The 15,364-nt window shown below is 42.3% G+C and overlaps 1 protein-coding gene across 1 annotated transcript in view; it reads right to left on the bottom strand.

Annotated features, from left to right (window-relative positions):
- Window positions 1-417: 417 nt before the first annotated feature.
- Window positions 418-15,364, bottom strand: part of LRPPRC (leucine rich pentatricopeptide repeat containing) — a 123,422-nt gene continuing 108,475 nt past the window's right edge. The window contains exons 35-38 of the mRNA XM_075204144.1: window positions 15,288-15,359; window positions 13,378-13,462; window positions 11,488-11,630; window positions 418-1,052 (exon numbers count right to left, since the gene is read on the bottom strand). Coding sequence (XP_075060245.1) covers window positions 987-1,052; window positions 11,488-11,630; window positions 13,378-13,462; window positions 15,288-15,359 — 366 coding nt within the window. The 3' untranslated portion in view covers window positions 418-986. The remainder of the gene's footprint in view (window positions 1,053-11,487; window positions 11,631-13,377; window positions 13,463-15,287; window positions 15,360-15,364) is intronic.

Raw genomic sequence — 15,364 nt, 5'->3', positions numbered from 1 at the left:
TGCTGCTGGATAACCACTGGACTGAACGGTGCGTAGATGGGGATCAGAGCAACAGGAAGCTGCTGGTCTGCATGAAAATAGTTTTGTTTTCTTTTTTACCATCTAAAAAAATTGATATTCTGGATTCTACATAGCCAAGGAGACGAATCATCATGGATTACAATTTCAAAGGCTTTATCTGTTGTATCTGTTTATCTTGATCTGTGCACTTGGATTTCTGGGACAAACTTAAATCTTTTAATTTAAAAGCATTGCCACTGGTTTAAATGAACCAAAACATTCATTTTGGCCGACTTCTTTTTGGTGCTCTTCACCAATGTTAGTTGAAGAATGAAAGCCTGGCTGTGTGTGTCACATCTAGTTCTGAGTGTTCCGTAAAGTATAACGTTACTTAAAACAAAACACCAACACCTCAAACAAATTGTTAGCACTTTAATACTTTCCCTAGTTAGTTATCATTATAAGTTAATGATGCACTTGGTAACAAATAATATCAATAAAAAGGGAAATAAACTGTTTGCTCGTCACTTGTACTCAATATTTGTTTGTATGTTCAGCATTACAAACAAAGTGGATGCAACAATGTTCCTCAAACATTTAACCAATTTGGGTTTCCACATTTAGAGGTGGGCAGTTTGTTGCTGTAGTTTCCATTGTTACCAGTAACTGACTGATGTATCTTTAGTTGTACCCGTTTTGGTTTGTAACATGCACCCCCATCTGAGAAAATAATGATGACTTTCATGTAAGTGGAAAAATGCAATAATGGAAGCGATCAGTAAATCACCAGGTGCACATGCATATGAGCGCTGGCCAAAAAGAAAAACCAAAACCAAACTTTTTTTTTCTTCAAAATGTTAACTTATTTATGATCAGAGATGTGTCACAGTAAAATAAACATCAGGAAACAAAATGATCTTACACCCCTCCCCCAAACAAATAAAATGGTGACAAATTTGTAAAAAAACAAAACAAAAAAACAAACATTAGTCGTCGTCTTCATCTTTAGGTTGATTTGCCTGTAGCCGTTGTTTATAATACTGAACCGATTCCTGGAAAATAAGAAATTGAAAAGTTAACGTCACAAAGGAAACAAACCATATACCATTTAATAAATGATGGCAAGCACAAAATATATTATTTTGACTATAAACATTGAGGTTTATAACTTGGTTGATTGTTTACCTACATAGCAGGCTTAACAAAAACATATCACATACACCGTGTGTAGTGTTACAATTTGCAATAGGACTACATTGATAAATATTACCCTTAAAACCTGAAAAACATGTCCCGTTTTTATCTTAATATCTATACACACAATGGCAACACCTATGCATGACTTTCATAATAACCATGTTAACAAATCCTTCACATTTTATGCCCATACAAGTGTAATACCTAGTCTGACGGTTACAGATTTTCAATACCTCCCTGTTATTTCAGTAGGAATCAATACCCGATAAAATTTATTGTAATATCAGCACTTTATTGATTACATAAAGTGATGTATCTAACTTTTAAATAGCTGGACACGTTTACTTGAAACCCCCCACATGTAAAATAGTGTGGCATGTTCTCTCTATGTAGTGTGGCGTGTTCTCTCTATATACAGTCATATATAAAGTTTTGAGAACAACAAGTATTGGTTGTCACAAAGTTTGCTGCTTCAGGGTTTTTAGACCTTTTTGTCAGATGTTGCTATGGTATACTGAAGTAAAATTACAAGCAATTCATAAGTGTCAAAGGCTTTTAGAGACAAATACATTAAGTTTATGCAAAGAGTCAATATTTGCAGCGTTGACCCTTCTTTTTGAAGAACTCTGCAATTCGCACTGGCATGCTGTCAATCAGCTTCTGGGCCACATACTGACTGATGGCCGTCCATTCTTGCCTAATCAATGCTTGGAGTTTGTCAGAATTTGTGGATTTTTGTTTGTCCACCCGCCTCATGAGGATAGACCACAAGTTCTCAATAGGATTAAGGTCTGGGGAGTTTCCTGGCCATGGACCCAAAATTTTGATGTTTTGATCCACAAGCCACTTAGTTATCCCTTTTGCCTTATGGCACTGCCTTTCCCATCATGCTGGAAAAAGAGGATTTCTGTACTTACGTTAAATCCGTTTCTCTGATTCCGTCTGGGGGACACTGGTTACCATGGGTTGTGGAGAGGAGCTCGGAAGTTGGCACCTAGCTAGTTAACTTTAGCACTGCTGACAGACCCCCCCCCCCCCTCTACAATCCCCCTGCCTCTTCCTCTTCCTGTCAGTTAATTAAAAAGCCCCAAGGTCAATCAACCAAGAGCATACAGAGGAAAAGCAGAAGGGAGGGATCGCAGTGTCCCCCAGACGGAATCAGAAAAACGGATTTAACGTAAGTACATAAATCCTCTTTTCTCTTTCATCCAGTCTGGGGGACACTGCTTACCATGGGGACGTTCTAAAGCAGCCCCCTAAGGGTGGGACTACTCTGAAAGCCCCGCTCGTAGGGCACTACGAGCGAAATTTGCATCCGCGGATGCGAATACATTAAATTGATAGAATTTGGTAAATGTGTGGACAGAAGACCAGGTGGCTGCCCTGCAAAGCTGGTTGGCAGAAACCCCATTTCTCGCTGCCCATGACGCCCCTACCGATCTGGTGGAATGGGCCGTAAGTCTCTCTGGCACAGGACGGTTAACCTTTAAGTAAGCCTGCTTAATGGTTGCCGTAATCCATCTCGCAATGGACTGTTTTGAGGCTGGCCAGCCTCTTTTGTTAGAATCATAAAGAACAATCAGAAAATCGGTACGTCTAATCTGAGAAGTTCTTTTGACATAAATGCGGAGAGCCCTAACCACATCTAACTTTTCCATAGATTGTTTATCAGAATGGGAAGTAGATGAAAAGATCGGAACTACAATTTCCTGGTTCAAATGGAAAGCCGGCACTACTTTTGGAACAAAGGAAGGGAGTGTTCTCAATACCGCTCTGTCCTCGTTAAAAACCAGATATGGTTCCCGGCAAGACAGAGCTCCCAATTCCAAAACCCTACGTGCCGATGCAATTGCCAAAAGAAAGACAACCCTTCCAGGTCAAACACCTAAAATCTGCCACAAGGGAGGCCCTTTTAGCATATCCAGTACCAGGTTAAGATCCCATGGTGCTGTAGGCAGAACATAGGGAGGCTGAATATGTAAGACTCCCTAAAGAAAAGTCTTGACGTCTGGCAAATCCGCTAACTTCAGGTGAAAGAAAACTGAAAGTGCTGATACCTGAACTCTTAAGGAACCTAAACGGAGCCCTTGCTGCCAGCCCATCCTGAAGAAAGGCCAATAAGCGAGGGAGGCGAAAAGAAGACGTGTGACAGGACTTATTTTTGCACCATCTGATATAGGCTTGCCAAATACGATGATAGATGCAAGCTGAAACTGGCTTTCGAGCTCGCAGCATAGTGTTCACTACACTGGGGGAGAAACCCCTACCCCTCCAGAGGCTGGCTTCAACAGCCATGCCGTTAAACTGAGCGGAGGTAAATTCTGGTGACGATAGGGACCTTGAAGAAAAAGGTCGTCTCGTGACGGAAGACGATATCCTTGTCCTTCCGCCATGGAGATTATGTCCGCGTACCACACTCGACGCGGTCATGAGGGAGCTATTAGAATTACCGGCAGACCGCCTTGCCTCACTCGCCTGAGCACGCAAGGAAGCATGGAAATCTGGGGAAACAGGTATCGCAACCTGAATTCCAATGATCATCACGTCCACCGCTACCGCTAAGGGGTCTCTTGCCCTTGCGCAAAATCTGTGAACTTTTTGTTGTGTCTTGAGGCCATGAGATCTATATCCAGAAGACCCCACCTCTGAACTAGAGACTGAAATACTTCCGGATGGAGTGACCACTCCCCCGGCATCATTGGATTTCGACTTAGGTAATCGGCCTCCCAATTATTCATTCCCGGAATGAACACTGCCGAGATTGGAACATACTGTTTTGTCCAAGCAAAAATCTGAGCTGCAATTCACATTGCAGCTGCACTCCTGGTTCCTCCCTGCCTGTTGACATATGCCACAGCCGTGGCATTGTCGGACTGAACTCTAACTGGGTGGCCCTGAAGGAGGGTCTGGGCCCCCTGAAGAGCTAAAAGAATTGCCTTCAACTCCAACTTGTTGATTGATAAGGCTGATTCCTGAACAGACCAAAGTCCCTGAAGCCAGAGGTGCAGGATTACCGCCCCCCAACCTCCTAGGCTGGCATCTGTTGTGGCTATGATCCATGACCATGGAGCGAAAGACCTGCCCACCGACATGTGATCCTGATTCAGCCACCACTGGAGTGATTCTCTCGCCCCCGGAGACAGCGAGATCCTCTGGAGATCCAAACGTAGGTGGGATCATGACCATTTTGTCAACAGATCCCCCTGGAAGCATCGAGAATGAGCCCAACCGAAGGGGATCATTTCGAAGGAGGCCACCATCTTCCCAAGCAGCCGCATGCACAAATGAATTGAGGGATTGGGAGAGGACAAGACCTGAGATGTTATAGTTCGGATTGAATTGATCTTCTCCGTAGGCAGGAACACCTTCTGCTGACTGGCATCCATGATGAGTCCTAGGAAGACCATGCATTGGCACGGAACCACCTGGGATTTCTTTAAGTTTATCAGCCGCCCATGGCTCTCGAGAACCGCTATGGTGAGTGATAAGTGCTGACGTAAGCAAATATCTAAAGAGGATTTGATGAGTAGATCGTCTAAATAAGGAACGACCTGAACTCCCTTTAGGGGAGAACACACTGCCATCACCGACATGATCTTCGTGAAGGCCCTTGGAGCTGTGGAGAGGCCGAAGGGAAGAGCCTGAAACTGATATGGGAGTTCTCCACTGTGAACCTCAGGAGAGACTGATGATTTCTCCAAATGGGAACGTGGAGGTATGCGCCCTTTATGTCTATGGACGCCATAAACTGATCCTTCTCTAGGCCGTTTATCACCGACCTCAGGGACTCCATACGAAATTTGTCCACTCGTAAGTGCACATTGAGGCTCTTTAGGTTTAAAATGGGTCGAAAGGACCCGTCCGGCTTCTTGACCAGAAAAAGATTTGAATAAAATCCCTTCCTTTTCTGGTTGTCTGGGACCCTGCAAATGACTCTTTGCGAAAGAAGAGAGGCGACACAGGCCTGCATTGCCTGTCTTCTTTGTGGATCTCGGGATAGCGGGGTTACAAAGAAGCGCTGTGGTATCGGCCCCAGCAGATCTATCATGTACCCTCTTGATATAATGCCCCGAATCCAAGGGTTTTGGGATGACGCTGCCCACTGTTCCTGAAAAAGAGACAGACGTCCCCCTACCGGCGCCATCTCTTGGAGAATAGAGTGGCAGTCAGGACGCAGGCTTCTCCTGAGTCTTGGAGGCCTGGCGCCTAGCTGCAAACGAGGACCTGCCTCCCGACAGACGAGCCTCAAGAATTCGGTTGTCTACCTTTAAACGACTGTCCCCTGGGCAAGGAGGTTCCCCGAAAGGACTGACGAAAGGAGCTAAACCGTGGGGCCCAGCCTCTACCGGAGGACTGGCAAAGAGGTGCTTTTGCCCCCCGTTGCCTGGAAAATCATATTATCTATTTCCGGGCCGAACAGACCTGCTGCTGTAAAAGGAATGAATTCCATGGATTTCTTTGATTCTGAAACCCCTTCCCAGGATTTCAGCCATAACGTTCTTCTAGCTAAAACTGACGCAGCCTGAATAGAGAAGGACACAGATGCTGTGCTCTGAGCCGCCTCATAAATGTACCCTGATGCCTCTTTTAAATGTAAAGCTAGGGTGATCAATTCTGAATCCTGTAAGGACTCTGCCAGTTGCTGTGCCCATCCTTCCATGGCTTTAGCAACCCAAGCTGAAGCAAAAGTGGGTCTAAAGGAAGAACCCGCTGCTACAAATATAGATTTTAATTGAGATTCCACTCTGCGGTCAGTGGTATCTTGCAGAGTTGCTGAGCCCGGGGCTGGAAGGAGAGTGTGTCGGGCCAAACGGGCTACTGGAGTATCTACTTTCGGAATTTCCTCCCAGCGAGCCACGTCCTCCTCCTGTAATGGATACAGGGAAGAGAACCTCTTTGGAACAGAGAACTTTTTATCAGGCTGTTTCCAGGCTCCCTCTGCAATATCTCTGAGTTCTACAGAAGGGGGAAATCAAATAACCTTCCTTTTGGCCTTCTAAAAGAGACTTCTGTCTCTACATAGTAACATAGTTGATGAGGTTGAAAAAAGACACCAGTCCATCAAGTTCAACCTATTTCGGATCTTCTGCGATCCTGCACTTATATTTGAAATTAATCCAGAGTAAGCAACCGCCAATCTGTTTCAATTGTGAAAATCCCCCCAGACTCAATATTGCAGTCCTATTTTTACCCTATATCCACTACTATCCTTCATTTTAAATTAACGGTCGTATCCCTGGATACACCTTTCCGCTAAAAATTTGTTTAACCCTTTCTTAAACATATCTATTGAATCTGCCATCACAACCTTCTCTGGCAATGAATTCCATATCTTGACTGCCCTTACTGTAAAGAACCCCTTCCTTTGCTGGTTGTGAAATTTCCTCTCCTCTAACCTTAGGGGATGACCACGTGTCCTGTGTATGGTCCTTGGGGTAAAAAGTTCCCATGAAAGCTCTCTGTATTGACCCCTAATGTATTTGTACATAGTAATCATATCTCCCCTTAGATGCCTCTTTTCTAAAGTAAACATGCCTAAACTGGCTAACCTTTCCTCATAACTTAATGACTCCATACCCTTTATCAATTTTGTCGCCCTTCTCTGAACCCTTTCTAGTTCCAAATTATCTTTTTTATAGAGTGGTGCCCAGAACTGTACTGCATATTCAAGGTGAGGTCTTACCAACGATTTATACAGTGGCAAGATTACACTGTCTTCCCTTGCATCTATGCCCCTTTTTATGTATGCCAATACTTTGTTTGCCCTTGCAGCTGCTGCTTGACATTGAGCACTATTGCTAAGTCTACTGTCTACGAGCACTCCCAAATCCTTTTCCATTATAGATTCTCCTAAATTAATTTAATTTATAGATTGCATTCTTGTTTTTGATCCCTGAATGCATAACCTTACATTTATCTGTATTAAACCTCATATTCCATTTGGCCGCCCAATCCTCCAGTTTATTTAAGTCCCTCTGTAGAGAAGCTACATCTTGCTCTGATTTTATTACCTTACAGAGTTTAGTGTCATCTGCAAAAATAGAAACTTTACTCTCTAAACCATCACCAAGGTCATTAATATATTAAAAAGGAGTGGTCCCAGCACGGAACCTTGAGGTACTCCACTTAAGACCTTTGACCAATTAGAAAATGTTCCATTTATCACAACTCTATGTTCCCTATTCTCTAACCAGTTTTCGATCCAAGTACAAATTTTGATTCCTAGACCCAGTTCCCTTATTTTGTAAACCAACCTCTTGTGTGGCACTGTATCAAAGGCCTTTGCAAAATCTAAGTAGACCACATCTACTGTGCTACCCTGGTCTAAGTTCCCACTAACTTCCTCGTAGAAACTAATTAGATTAGTTTGACATGACCTATCCCTCACAAATCCATGTTGATTCCCACTAATAATTTTATTGCGTACCAAGTAATCCTGAATACTGTCCCTTAAAATACCTTCCAGTAGTTTCCCCACTATTGATGTCAGGCTTACAGGTCTATAATTCTCTGGTTGTGATCTCGTCCCCTTTTTAAACAATGGCACCACATCTGCTATTCGCCAATCCCTTGGTACTGAGCCTGATGAGATTGAATCTCTGAAAATTAAGAATAGCGGTCTAGCTATTTCCGAGTTTAACTCCATAAGGACCCTTGGGTGTATGCCATCTGGACCTGGAGCTTTATTTATCTTAATATTCTTCAGTCGCCTTTGGACTTCTTCCTCTGACAACCAAGTATTATTTAATGGCATGGTTTCATTTCCATTTTTATGTATTACTCCTGCCATTTGTTCCTCTCTGGTAAATACTGAGGAAAAGAAAGTGTTTAATACCTCTGCTTTTTCCTTAGTATCATTTATCAATTAACCCATCTCACTTCTTAGGGGTCCTATATTATCTTTTTTAATCCTTTTGCCATTTATATACTTAAAAAACTTTTTGGGGTTTGTCTTACTTTCTTTTGCAACGTGCCTTTCATTTTCTAATTTAGCCTTTCATTTTCTAATCTAGGACTAGGATCTTCCATTTCTGGGAGGTCCAACGCCTGCCTCACCGCTAAAACCAAATCATCAATAAACTGATATTTAGTGTTCTTCCTGTTCCAAGGATTGAACCTGGTCAGAATCCAAATTTGATTCTCTTTCCTCTTCTGAAAATGCCTCCGAATCTGAAAGGACCATGAGAGGATTAGCGGATCTAAGCCACTTTATTTTAGCTGGGGGCAGGTTTGGGAATTCAAGTAACTGGTTAAGTCTGTCCAAACCCTTTATAAATGCTGAGGACCATGCCGGTTCTGTGGATACAGGGAGCTGGTCCGTAAGCAAAGAGGAAGGTCCTGCTATAGCCTTTTCAGTAGAAACCGTGGCAGCAGAGAGCCCCACAGGTGTAATAGCATTATTAGTCACAGAGGCTGCCACACTAGATAACAATTGAGTAGATTGGGAGATCATCTGTGCTAAAGAGGAAACCGACTGTGTCAGGGAAGCCACCCAGGCCGGTTCCTCTGTCAGTGGGGCTGGAAGGAGCTGGGTTTGCGCAGAGCGGACCTCTCCTTCGCAGACTGAGCAGAGCGCCAACGGGTCTTTCTGCCCACATGGTAATTTAACTTTACATCTGGAACATGTAAAATATTTAGCCATAGAGCCTTTTCCCTTTTCTGACATTTTAAAAGGAAAAGCACACCAAACACACTTAGATAATTTTGAGAGAGACAGAGTAAACAACAAGTAACCAACTAATCTGTAATAAAAGTTGTACTTGTATGTGTGTAACAGATAAAAAGATATATGTGCAAGTAAGAAAACACAAAAATCCTTACTAGCCTCCCTCTTGTAACCACAAAATACAGTTTGTAAATGGTTAAAGAAAGGTTTTGGTACTTAGCCGAAAGGGCCACTCAGGGGAGAAGTCCAACAGCAGTGTCCTGGTGCCTGCTCCCTCGAAGATAAGTTCTTTCCCGGGCTTCTTTTGGCGTCAGAAGTCCGGACTGTACCACTTGTGCTGCAGAGCAGGGGAGCTCTGTGATAGTTCCCCTTCTGCAGCTTTCTGTCTCTCCTCTTTTTTTTTTTTGTTAAAAAGGAACTTATCCTTATTTCTGGCAGAGTTATTGAGACCCCTTGAAGAGGTCTCCTGCAGCGTTGAATACCTCAATGCCCCCTCCTATTTTCCTGAGGGGGGATCTTGGTATGGCCCCCGTCTCTCCTCCTCCTTCTGTGCGCCTCCACGGACCGATGACGTCATCATTGCCGCCGGTGAGGTAATGCGATAAGCGGCGCTCAATGCCTATAATGGCAGCGCCGGTTATCGTTGGAGCCTCCAAGAGTGACAGCGGTCCGGGAGACCGCTTGTCACTCTGTACTGTGACCGCTAATGCTCTGCCATTGAGAGCAGTCCGGTCACCGCTGCCCAGTTTCTGTGAGTGTGTTCTATATATATATATATATATATATATATATATATATATATATATATATATATATATATATATATATATATATATATATATATATATATATATATAGAGAACACACTCCCAGCTCTGCCCTAATCTAACTACCGTATTTATCGGCGTATAACACGCACAGGCGTATAACACGCATCTTCATTTTAAGAGGGAAATTTCAGGAAGATTTATTTTGCCATTCTGGTCTCCTTTAAATCTGTGCACACTGCTGCACAACATCTATGTAATACACTAGCACTTTGTTAAATATATATATATTATAGAAATAATTTTAGAATATTTTCAGCACATACAGTAATATTTATTACTTGCACATATTGGATCCAGCATGCTGGCACTATTGTATCACCAGTTTTTCACATATGGGAATTAGCATGTTAGCACTTTATATAAATTATTTTAAAATGACTATATACCGTATTTTATCTGTTTAATTGTTAGTTCGTTGTTGCGCCGTACACAAAACCCCACTTTACTTCACTACTTTACTTGTACCTGACGGGTACAAGTTCTCCTACCTCAGACAGCGAACTCTCGCAGTGCAGAGCGTTGCCGTGGTTACGCTCCGATGGCCGCGAGAATTAGACGTGAGGAAGGCGCGGCTTGCCGTTGCCTACTGATTGCCTCACACTCCACACGCTATAAAAACATGGCTTCTTAACATTATATCGGCGTATAACACGCATACATCATTTGCCCCCTATTTTCAGGGGGAAAAAAGTGCGTGTTATACGCCGATAAATACGGTATGTCTAAAAATAAAAGAAAAATTAAAGTTATTAAAAATAAATTAAAACAAATCACTAGCTGTTTCTAAACAAGCCCAACTTCTTTGGGCACCTAAAAAAAACTGACAGGAAGAGGAAGAGGCAGGGAGATTGTAGAGGGGGGGGGGGGGGGGTCTGTCAGCAGTGCTAAAGTTAACTAGTTAGGTGCCAACTCCCGAGTTCCTCTCCACAACCCATGGTAAGCAGTGTCCCCCAGACTGGATGAAAGAGAAAAAAGCATTGTTCATCACCAAACTGTTCTTGAATGGTTGGAAGAAGTTGCTTTTGGAGGATGTTTTGGTACCATTCTTTATTCATGGCTGTGTTCTTTGGCAAAATTGTAAGTGTGCCCACTCCCTTGGCTGAGAAGCAACCCCACACATGAATGGTCTCAGGATGCTTTAATTATTGGCATGACACAGGACTGGTGGTAGCGCTCACCTTGCTTTCTCCAGAAAAGCGTTTTTTTCAGATGCCCCAAACAATCTGAAAGGGGATTTATCAGAGAAAATGACTTTACCCCAGTCCTCAGCAGTCCAATCCCTGTAGCTTTTCTTATGTTCTACTCTGCCATTTAAAATTTGAAAAAGCTAAACAACATAAAACAGACAGACATTGTTAAACCTGCTTGATTTAAAAAAAACAAAAAAACCCATAAAAAAACAAAAAGCAATTAGTGGTCAATACAAGTAAATTAAAATTATCTTTCAAGCTACAAACCACAAGAGACAGCTTCCTCAGAGGACCGGGGATGAAGCTCTACCTCCAACATGACCTGCAGCTGTGTGCCCGATCGTATCTTATGCTTTTAACACAATAATCCACAGAAGGTTATCTGCTCCCAAAAGTATAACTAAATTAGTCCTGCCGCTCTGAGCCACAAACGCTTCACATGCACGCGGCCCATGGAGAATTCTTGCACAAGATTGAAATCTCGTGCAATTAGACAACTTTCTATTTTGCAGAGTGTAGTGTTCTATTTATTATGACCAAGACAAAAAAAAAGAAAGAAAAGAAAACCAACGCTTAAAGGTAGGTATAATTGAAATATACTCACGGGGGGCTCGGGGAAAGGGACAGTCTTCCCTGCGTCTTTTAGAAGGATTGCCAGTCGCTTTAAGAACAGCTCATCTGCATCAACGTTTTCAGCTTTCATTCTCTCGTACAAAGTGACCGCTGCATCCACATTATTGTTATGTTCTACAGGGAAATATTATGAAAGGGTAATAAAAAAAAAAAAAAAAAAAAAAGGTTAGCTTTACAAAAATAAAAAAGTTATTTAAAAAAGTTATTTAATACATTGCACACAGTCATAAACATTGTACTCAAAACAGTTCGCAAAGGTTGCTCAATACAAACTGTACCTGTGATATCAACAGGATATTACACAGGATTGGTTATTAACTTAGGGCAGCCACACCATGTCGTGATGACGCAGTTAAGATCAGAATGTTCTTTCAGAAAACATTTTGGCACGTTTGGGAAGAAGAATGCCCCAGCCACTCTTCCAGTTCCTGGTGATACACCTACTGGAAGGTTCCAAAGGTTTGCTCAGGTCTGACAATCAACACAGACAAGTGCAAGCTGGGGGGATGGCCAGAGATGTAATACATGGGGCATTGGGGGGGGGGGGGGTGACAAAAGGTATAAAGTGGGAGGTAGAAGAATAGTAGCTGCCATAAAGCAATAGTTAACTTAATTGTACTCATTTTTTTATTTATTTTTTTTAAAAAAAGCAACTTGCGTGGTCTGCTTGCTGGTCTGACCAGTCACACCAAATCAGAATAAAACAAAATGTATAGCACAAGTATAGCACAGAAAAAAGCATTCTGTGAGCTTGTGTGGCCTAGTTTACTCTCCCTTACACCTGAACCGCATCTCACTCCCTCATCCAAGACTTCTCCCGTGTTACTGCCCAACTCTGGAACTCCCTACTCCTCTCTTATCGATCTCCCTAGACCCCGCCTGACTAGATTCAATCTTTGAAATACTTCCTCAAAACCAACCTCGTCCCTATAGCCTAACCCATCCCTACCTGATACTACTCCCTCTGCTATCAGCAGCTATTATCCTGTCCCTCTAGTCAGGGCCATCTTAACAACATTATGGGCCCCCGGGCAAAGCAGTGCACCAGGGCCCCTAGATATAGATATATACAGATACTGATATAGATATAGATATATAGAGCTAGAGATAGATAGATGTACTTGCTCAGTGACCCTTGAAGGTTTTTTTTCAGGTTTTTTTTTTTGCAGGATTATTTATTCTCATTAAGAGCCGTGCCTATGGGGTCCCCCTTGCCCGTGGGGCCCCCGGGCAGCTGCCCATCGTGCCCAATGGAAAAGATGGCCCTGCCTCTAGTTCAGGCCTGGCCTGGCCAAACCATGGCTCTCCAGGTGTTGTTAAACTACAAGCCCCAGCATGCTTTGCTAGTGAAGAGGCTGATGGCTGGCAGGGCATGATGGGACTTGTAGTTTCACAACTTCTGGAGAGCCACAGGTTGGCATGACCTGCTCTAGTTCCTATTTTCTTAGGAGTTTGAAGAGAACGTGCAGATATGAGAGCAATGCTATGTCCTTGTTCTGTTTCTATGTAGGATTTGCTATACAAAATTATGTGGCACCTTATAAATAAACAATAATTATGATTTGTACCAGAACCTCAGAATAAAGCACTCTGACTTATGTATTGGCAAACACACATTTGTCAGGTGTTCTATGCGTGCATGAAATATATATATTATACTGTAATATTAATAGGCATATCTTTCTTTAAGCACATTTGCTAAGGCTGATGGTTAATAATTAATGTTTCTTTTGTTACATTTGTTAGAATGTCAGGAAAAAAAAGAAACATTAACTGCACTTTTCTCTTAATTTGTAATAAATCGCAAACAGCCAGTTCATGAAAGATTCATGACATAGTATGTGTGAAATATGCCACTTACCGTAGTCTCTCATCAGAAAGCCGTATGCCAATTGTTTGTAAAAAGGATCGGGGATTAACTCTAGCAGGCGACTGACTACACTCTCCTGTAGACGAGGAAAAAATATTTTTCCCATTAAGGCATACACAAAAAAAAAAAGAATCAGATCATCATATCAAACATCTAAGGCAACAGAGAAAATGGATCCAAACCTAAAAGCATCAAGTGATACAGAAATGGTATTTTTGCATTAACCAAGAGTGTAGAAAAGAACTTTACCCCACCAGCTAGAAGATTGTGCATTGCCTTCTAAAAATTCTTCCTATAATTTTTATACAACCTAATTAGCTCTAAGTACCTTATCACAAGCTAGTGAGCCATTTTAGGCACCAAAAGATACCCCATAGCCTAATCTGCTTCCTGTTCCATTCCCCCTACTGTCAAACTGAAGAGATGTCCTATCTGACAAGGTCCATTCAGCTGAACATTTAGGTCAATGCAAAAAAAAACAAAAAACCATAACAAGATTTGTCTATGTACCATTCTGTCTTGCGCTGCACTGAACTTCCATTTAAATAGCCCTTATGGTTATCATAGGCATTGAGGATTCATTTTAAAAGGCCTGGTCTGAGATGCATTAAGCATCTTTTAAATGTACAACAGTTCAGATGAGGGATGATTTGGGCTTACCACCACTGTGCATGCACTCTACTATTGACAATTATGAATATTAATAGTAGCTTTTAAAAAAAAAATAAAAAAAAAATGCATGCTAGTCCTTTCCATTTAAGGAATTGGTGCAATTATACAATGCTTGTACATGGTTAGCTTTGAACATTTTTGGGGGAATAACTTATTATACTATGCACCCCCTTTCTAATACCCCGAACGGGTTCTCTGCTAATTCCCGGGTCAGATGACCTGGGAATAAGACCCGGGTCTTTTGGAGGGTTATTCCAGGGTCCGACCTGGGAAGCCTCCATTCTGGGTCTCACCGAAAGCTACTGAAGAGAGAAAAAAAACAAATAACTTACATCACAAGAGGAGCCAATCAAAGCTCCTCTTGTGATGTTGCCATGGATACCCGGGCACACCCAGGTTCAGTGTGAACGACTCAGGAATTTGCAGTGGTGGGAGGCTCTGTCCCCCGGCAATATCCGGGTTCATATACCCGGGATATTGTCGAGGGGGCAATGTGAAAGTGGTATTATATCGTAATAATAAAATCAGAAAAATGACAGAAGTGTCGATTGGTGATCCTGGTAATGCCAGCACTGGATCAAGCAGTAGGCTGCACCAAGCTATAAATAACTGTGTAATGGGATATGCACTCTGACATGGGAACTACAGGGAAAAGCCTCAAAGCATTCTATGTTATTCTATGTTAAAGCTGCAATCCCTTTCAATAATGTGGCGCGTTTAATAAAAAACACTCTGGATTGTTTTGTTCCTTTCTCATTAGCGTTAATGCTATTAATGAGTCACAATTTGCTCAGTGTAATGCAATTACCATGGCAACCACAGTCACATGACCTATAATGTAGTGAGCAGAGAGGTTTTGCGACATCCCTCTCCTCAGTAGGTGTGTCGCGGCCCCCCCCTTTTGTTGTCATATAAGGAGTGCCATGACTGACTGGCACTCACTCAAAGATCAGGTTAGTCTCCTGTGTTGAAGCACAAGGCCAAATGATATGCGAGATACATTTTTGCAGTGAAAGCCACTACATGTGACAACAGACTAATTTTACAAAGGGCATGTTGAGGAGAGCCCTGTGAAAAAAAGACATCAACTTCAACTACAAACAAGTATTTAGAAATAAAACCCTAAAGCCCATCTATATGGGAATGCTGCTTTAACCAGTGAGTCGATTTAGTATTCAGTTATTAGCACAACAGAATATTCCACAGGACACTGTACTATCCGACTGTACCTTTTGTTGTCTACTCTCTCTTCCAATGTAGTACGTCAATAGTTTCCTTTGTTCTGCAATAGCATTGCATCTCTGTA

This window comes from Mixophyes fleayi, chromosome 3 (assembly GCF_038048845.1).
Source record: "Mixophyes fleayi isolate aMixFle1 chromosome 3, aMixFle1.hap1, whole genome shotgun sequence".
NCBI lineage: Eukaryota > Metazoa > Chordata > Amphibia > Anura > Limnodynastidae > Mixophyes > Mixophyes fleayi.
This window is presented reverse-complemented; position numbering and strand designations above follow the sequence as displayed.